The sequence below is a fragment of the Dipodomys ordii genome, unplaced genomic scaffold (genome assembly GCF_000151885.1).
Source record: "Dipodomys ordii isolate 6190 unplaced genomic scaffold, Dord_2.0 Scaffold68, whole genome shotgun sequence".
In the NCBI taxonomy this organism is placed as follows: domain Eukaryota; kingdom Metazoa; phylum Chordata; class Mammalia; order Rodentia; family Heteromyidae; genus Dipodomys; species Dipodomys ordii.
Window position 1 is genome coordinate 1035182 of NW_012267284.1, and position 7412 is coordinate 1042593.

The following is a 7412-nucleotide window of genomic DNA, read 5'->3' on the forward strand; positions in this document are numbered from 1 at the left end:
AGAACTGCCATTTTTATTTATTTTTATTTATTTATTTGCCAGTCCTGGCGTTTGAACTCAGGGCCTAGGCACTTGTCCTTAAGCTCCTTTTGCTCAAGGCTCTGCCACATGAGCCACTACTAAGCCACGTTCCCAGCCCTGTCGGTCATGGGGCCTAAACTCTGGGCCTGAGTGCTGTCCCTGAGCTCTTCAGCTCAAGGCTAGTGCTCTACCACTTGAGCCACAGTACCACTTCCGGTTTTCTGGTGGTTAATTGGAGATCAGAGTCTCATGGGTTTTTCTGCCTGGGCAGCCTCCTGAGTAGCTAGGATTACAGGCATGAGCCACTGGCACCCAGCAAGCCCTGCCACCTTTGTGTCCTTGGTGTCCCCTGAGTTAGTCAGCATGGAACCCCTGGTTGACTTAGTGGGCATGTTACACAGAGGTTTTTTTTGTTTTTGTTTTTTGTTGGTCATGGGGCTTGAACTCAGGGCTTGGGTGCTGTCCCTCAGCTCTTCAGCTCAAGGCAAATGTTCTACCACTTGAGTCACAGTGCTACTTCCAGTTTTCTGGTGGCTAATTGGAGATGAATCTCACAGACGTTCTTGTCCCGGCTGGCTTTGAACCTCCATCCTCAGATCTCAGCCTCCTGAGTAACTAGGATTACAGGCGTGAACCACTGGCGCCCAGCGTTACTCAGAATTTCTAACTGCAAGCAATAGGGGCTGCCACTGACTGAAACCAAGAAAGCAACTTATTGGAAGACAGTGCCATACTCCATTGGCTTCATGGGAAGGCTGAAAAAAAGGACAGACTCAAGGCATCAGGCAGCAGGAGACAGTCAGGGTGCTGTGCTTCCTCCAATTGGTCTTGGCTCAGTGGTGTCATCACCATTCCCTTGAGCTCTATCCATGCTACCACTATTTTGCTTATCTCATGTCATTGAACAGGGACCAGGAAACTTCCCCATTTCTCCAGGGGGAAGGGGTTCAGAATGCTTACATAAGTATGTGTGTGTACACGCATGCACATGTATATGTTCATACACATGGACTTGTGTGTGCCTACATGCCTGCACACATTTATGATTTTCTGTATCTACTTAGCTCAGGGGCCTACAACATTGAGGCCAAGTGGGAGAAGACAGGGAAAATCTGACTCCTTCAGCTTCATTAATAGATACTCCTGACCAATGTTTGCAGAGTACAAATTTCTTCAAAAATAGGGAGGAAAATTTTCTCGGGATTAGAAATTAAGGATTAAAAAGCTGTTTACATGAGTCTACTTTGTGTATTGTCCTAGTGTGCCATTTCCTAAGTTAGCCCTGTTAATGTAGATTTCTCCGACCACAAAATAGCAGCTGGACCCTGCATATCCATGGCTGGGGTAGAGAGGGTCACTACTTAAAGTCTGTGTTTTCTCTTGAAACTATCAGAGTAGTTTTCCTGAAGCTCCATCTTAGATGTCCTAAGATTGGCTTCATAAGTGGTGAGGATGATCAGGACTGAAGCATTCCAATAGCAGTGGAGGAAAGAATGTAGGCAAACAGAGGTACATACTGGCACAAATAACACAACACAGCAAGAGAGATGAGAGCTGTCATACTCAGATGAAGGGAAAATTTGGAAAAGTTGAAAGTGCTGGAGTTTTTGCTGAAGAAATAGCAGAAGGCATATTAGAGATCTAATAAAGGAATGTGGCTATCCCAGTTCGTTCTGAGAGGCTTAGACCCTGAGTCTGAGGGGCAGGGATACAGTTCTCTTAGGTGGGAGGTTCCTTGGTGAGAGGGGATGATCAGAGCCAGACCCATCCTCCCTGGGAGGGTGTGTGACCCAAGAACATGTGCAACTCTATATGAATCCCTGACCTGGGGCTTTATGGCAACTGAGTAAGGGCAGTCTTGTTTGGGAACACAAGAAGTTAGTGTGCTGTCTGACATAAACTCTTCCCAGGACAACATGGTCCCTGGGATGTGGTGCCCTTGTTCCAGGGAGAAGTACTTGGAGAATGTACCAACTACCAGTTCAAAAGGTTGCTTCCGTGGCATTCAGCAGGTATTGCTACACCTGGACAATGTAAGAAAGGGCCCACTGAAGTCTGCAGAGTCCCGTAGCAGCATGCAGAAGACTGGTGAGCCATTCTCAGGCCCTCCCATTAACCAAGTTAGAAATAAGAATGATTACCACTGTAATTAAGTAGTGCTTTGGAAGGTAATCAGTCCTGATCATCTTCACAACCTAGTCTAACACATGTAGGACTTCTATTTACCATTATTTCTATGTAGCATTTATTTCCAAATCCAAAGGAAATTTAATTACCAAATAGGAATTCACCTTAATTAGTTAATAGTTTATTTACATTTTAATATGTGTAATAAAAATTGTGGGTTGCAGCCGGGCGCCAGTGGCTCATGGCTGTAATCCTAGCTACTCAGGAGGCTGAGATCTGAGGATCATGGTTCAAAGCCAGCCCGGGCAGGAAAGTCCATGAGACTCTTAACTCCGATAAACCACTCAGAAAACCGGATGTGGCACTGTGGCTCAAGTGGTAGAGCTCTATCCTTGAACTGAAGAGCTGAGGGACAGCGCTCAGGCCCAGAGCTCAAGCCCCATGACTGACCAAAAAAAAAACCAAATTGTGGGTTGCAACATTGCCAACACTTTGCTGTGTCTCCGTGAGTCTGAAACAAGATATTCAGTGAGTCTAAAGCAAAATTTTAGGCTTGTAGCCTAATATGTGGAGAAGCAAGGGAGGGCAGCATAGATGGAGACAAAGTGAAATCCAGGAATATTGAACTTTAGACCTAACAGAGTGCTAAGAAAAATGGTAGAGAGAAATCCTGAAGAGGAAGTGGCGCTGTAGCTCAAGTGGTAGAGCTCTCGCCTTGAGCTGAAGAGCTGAGGGACAGCGCCCAGGCCCAGAGTTCAAGTCCCACGACCGACAAAAAAAAAAAGAAATCCTGAAGAGTCAAATAAGAGAAAATAGCTGCAAAAAAGAGAAAAGTCTAGGGAAAGCTCCATGGCTACTCATACTGACAATCTGAAAAAGCAGAGTTTTAAGAAAAATCTGCATAATATGTAGCAAGGAGATTCCAGAAAGGGGGCACCTACAGTCCCTAGTTTTCCTACTGGTGCTTTGAAGATTAATTATCATAGGAGAGGTCTTTTTTTGGGGGGTGAGGGGGTCCGGTCGTGCGGCCTGAACTCTGGGCCTGTCCCTCAGCTCTTAAGCTCAAGGCTAGTGCTCTACCACTGAGCCACAGCGCCACTTCCGGCTTTTTTCTTTTTGCTTATGTGGTGCTGAGGAATCGAACCCAGGGCCACAGGCATGCAAGGCAAGCGCTCTACCACTGAGCCACTTTCTCAGCCCCAATAGGAGAGGTCTTATAGTCAAACATCTTAGGATAAACAGAAGATGCTACTCCTGTGTGTATGTGTACGCACCTGCATACATGTGTGCTGGATCTGGGGCTTGAACTCAGGGCCTGGGTGCTGTCCCTTAGTTTTTCTCTCAAGTACTCTAATACATAGGCTAAAGCTCCACTTCTGGCTTTTGGTGGCTAATTGGAGATAAACGTCTCATGGACTTTCTGCCCAGACTGACTTTGAACTGTGATTCCTTAGGTCTTAGCCTCCTGAGTAGCTGGGCTTACAGGCATGAGTTACCAGTGGCTGGCCAAGATGTCAGATTTGTTTTTTTTAAATCACCAAACCACAGGCCTCCCTGCTCCACAGAACCACTCCCGGAACCAATCTGGAACCAGAAAACTGACGGTGACTTAGACTTAGACATAGATCTTTGTGGGTGGGAAGTATGTGTCACAAACAACATTGCAGAAAGAAATTGAGGGGAAACATTGGCAGTCTATAGTCTGAACTCTGGTAAGAGAAGAATAACCATCTGTATGTGAACACAGGCTGGGGTGCAAAGACAGAACTGTGGTACCATGGAATTCAGGCTCTGTGAAAGACCTGTGCCTGACACACCAGTACAGACTGCAGGAATAAAAGAGGGCAATAAATGGTAAGGAAAGAGGTCAAACCCCACTGGGTTTGACTGCTTTGAACACTCCCAGAAAGCTAAAGAGTTTGGTGGAAAGTAGCCATGTTTGGAAATTTGCCACACAGGAATCAACTCAGCAAAGGAATAGTACTTGCTGGTAAAAGTTGTTTCGACTTTGGAGAGAAAGAAAACAATGTACAATGAAAAAGACAAGGGTGTGTGTGTGTCTGTCTGTGTGTCTGTCTGTATGTGTGAGTATGTATAAATCATCCTCTTAGCAAGGAAGAAGTCTTGACTGCTTTTTTTTTTTTTTTTTTTGGTCGGTCGTGGGGCTTGAACTCTGGGCCTGGACGCTGTCCCTCAGCTCTTCAGCTCAAGGCGAGCGCTCTACCACTTGAGCTATAGCACCACTTCCGGTTTTCTGGTGGTTTATTGGAGATAGGAGTCTCACGGTCTCTCCTGCACGGGCTGGCTTTGAACCGCGATCCTCAGATCTCAGCCTCCTGAGTAGCTAGGATGACAGGCGTGAGCCACCAGCGCCTGGCTGTCTTGACTGCTTTTTAAGAAACAGTTGTATGGGTAATGAAGGTGTGGCTCAAGTGTAGAATGCCAGTGAAAGACAAGAGTGAAAGGCCCTACATTCAACCCCAGTACCTGCACTAAATCAGTAGCTATCAGTATAAAGATGTTCCTCATTATTATTATTTTTTGGTCGGTCATGGAGCTTGAACTCTGGACGTGGCACTGCCCCTGAGCTGCTTTTGGCTCAAGGTTAGTGCTCTACCACTTGAGCCACAGCAACACTTCTGGTTTTCTGGTGGTTAATTGGAGATCAGAGTCTCACGAACTTTCCTGCTCTGTCTGGCTTTGAGCAGTGATCCTCAGATCTCACCCTCCTGAGTAGCTAGGATTATAGGCCTGAACCACTGGCACCCAGCTTCATTACTATTTCTTATTCTTTTATCCTGTGTTTCCTCTTTTTTAGCTTGCCTCACTTTCTTTCCCCATTCTTTTTTATTACTTAATTATTAATTCTTTTTTTTTTTTTGGGTCCGGTTGTGTGGCCTGAACTCTGGGCCTGGGCACTGTTCCTCAGCTCAAGGCTAGCGCTCTACCACTTGAGCCATAGTGCCACTTCCGGCTTTTTTCTTTTTGCTTATGTGGTGCTGGGGAATCGAACCCAGGGCCTCAGGCATGCAAGGCAAGCGCTCTACCACTGAGCCACTTTCCCAGCCTAATTATTAATTCTTTTATTTTTGGATCCGGTCGTGGGGCCTGAACTCTGGGCCTGGGCGCTGTCCCTCAGCTCTTCAGCTCAAGGCTAGCGCTCTACCACTTGAGCCACAGCGCCACTTCCGGCTTTTTTCTTTTTGCTTATATGGTGCTAAGGAATAGAACCCAGGGCCTCAGGCATGCAAGGCAAGCGCTCTACCACTGAGCCACCTTCCCAGCCTAATTTATGCTTTCTTGCATAGATTAGTATCCCAGCCTAATTATTAATTCTTTATCTGTGTGGGTACCGGGGCTTAAACTCAGGACCTGAGTGTGTTATCCCTTAGTTTTATCATTCAAAGATGGCATTCTACCACTTGAGCCACAGCTCCACTTCCAATTATGAATAGTTCTAACTTTAATGTTTTTTCCCAATCTGTAAATAGAATCTTTTTTTTTTTTTTTTGGGTCCCATCGTGGGGCCTGTACTCTGGGCCTGGGCGCTGTCCCTCAGATCTTCAGCTCAAGGTTAGCGCTCTACCACTTGAGCCACAGTACCACTTCCGGCTTTTTTCTTTTTGCTTATATGGTGCTGAGGAATAGAACCCAGGGCCTCAGGCATGCAAGGCAAGCGCTCTACCACTGAGCCACCTTCCCAGCCTTGTAAATGGAATCTTAAATCTAGCAGAAGTGGTTATACTTATATTGAGCCAAACAGACTTCAGAAAAAAAAATATAGCACTGAGCACAGTAGCACATACTGTAATCCTAGTTATTCACTTGTCAGAGATCTGTGAATTGGTTAGAGGCCAGCCCAGGTAAAAAGTGAGACTCTCATGTCAACAAAAGTGGCTAGTCATAATGGTGCAGTCCTATACTCCCAACTACAGGAGACACATCGGTAGTAGAATCATAGTTGGAGGCCAGCCCTTGGCAAAAAAAAAAAAAAAGAGAGACCATATCTAAAAATGTAGCTAAAATGAAAAGATGCTAAGAGTATGACTCAGGAGGTAGAATATCTGCTTAGCAAGCACAAGGACCAGCGTTTAAACCCAATTACAGCCAAAAAAGAAAAAAAAATACTGTAGAAATAGACAAGTCACAGCCAAGCACCTGGTTCATGCCTGCATTCCTAGCTACTCAGGAAGCTGAGGTTTGAGGATTGCAGTGCGAAGCCAGCCCAGGCTGGAAAGTCCATGAGACTCTTTATCTCCAATAAACTATTTTGAAAAAGCCAGAAGTGACATTATGGCTTAAGTGGCAGAGTGCTAGCCTTGAACAAAACTCAGGGACAGAGCCCTGGCCCAGAGTTCAAGTCCTAGGACTAGGTCGGGGGAGAGGGGAGGGATAGACAAATTCACTATATAATGATCAAGGGAAAAGTTAATTGAAAAATTTATATAGCAATTATAAATCTTTACCTAATGTCATAGCACCCAGTTTGATCAAATAAACACTACTAGACATAAGATCCAGTACAGTGATTATAGGGAATTCAATACCCTACTCTTACCAATTGATAGATCACCAAAGCAAAAATATCAACAAAGAAATATCAGTTATACTATAGTTCAAATAATGAATATGAAAGCATTCTACCCAACATCTGCAAAACACGTACTTTCATTAGCATTGAACTTCCTATAATAATGTTGCATTGAACTTCTCCCAAAAAGTCTTAATAAATTTTTAGAAATCAAAATAGTATTCTGTGTCTTTTCTGATCACAATGGGATGAAATGGAGAAAAAAATTCAGTAAATTTACAAAGGAAGGAAGAGATGACAGGAAGAAGGAAGACAGGTTTCAAATAAATGATGCATTTAGGAAGGGAAAGAAGAAAGTCAGGCCAGGCGCCAGTGGCTCATTCCTATAATCCTAGCTATCCAGGAAGCTGAAATCTGAGGATCAAGGTTCAAAGCCAGTCCCAGCAGCAAAGTCCGTGAGACTCATCTCCAATAAACCACCAGAAAACTGGAAGTGTTGCTGTGGTTCAAGTGGTAAGAGTGCTGAGGGACAGTACCCAGGTCCAGAGTTCAAGCTCCATGACCGACCAAAAGAAAAAAAAGGGGGGGGGGTGGAGCTGGGAAGGTGGCTCAGTGATAGAGTGCTTGCCTTGCATGTATGAGGCCCTGGGTTTGATTCCTCAGCACCACATAAGCAGAAAAAGCCAGAAATGGGGCTGTGGCTCAAGTGGTAGAGCACTAGTCTTGAGCGGAA

The 7412-nt window shown here is 45.1% G+C and overlaps 1 protein-coding gene across 2 annotated transcripts in view; it reads left to right on the forward strand.

The window, feature by feature from the left end:
• The window catches only part of LOC105990982 (putative serine protease 47), a 26796-nt gene that overhangs the window by 585 nt on the left and 18799 nt on the right, over positions 1-7412 (forward strand). The window contains exons 2-3 of one of the 2 annotated variants that reach the window (XM_013023533.1): positions 1932-2033; positions 3896-4002. In XM_013023533.1, the coding sequence (XP_012878987.1) occupies positions 1938-2033; positions 3896-4002 (203 nt within the window). In that variant the 5' untranslated portion in view covers positions 1932-1937. The remainder of the gene's footprint in view (positions 1-1931; positions 2034-3895; positions 4003-7412) is intronic. The other variant, XM_013023534.1, reaches the window with a different exon arrangement.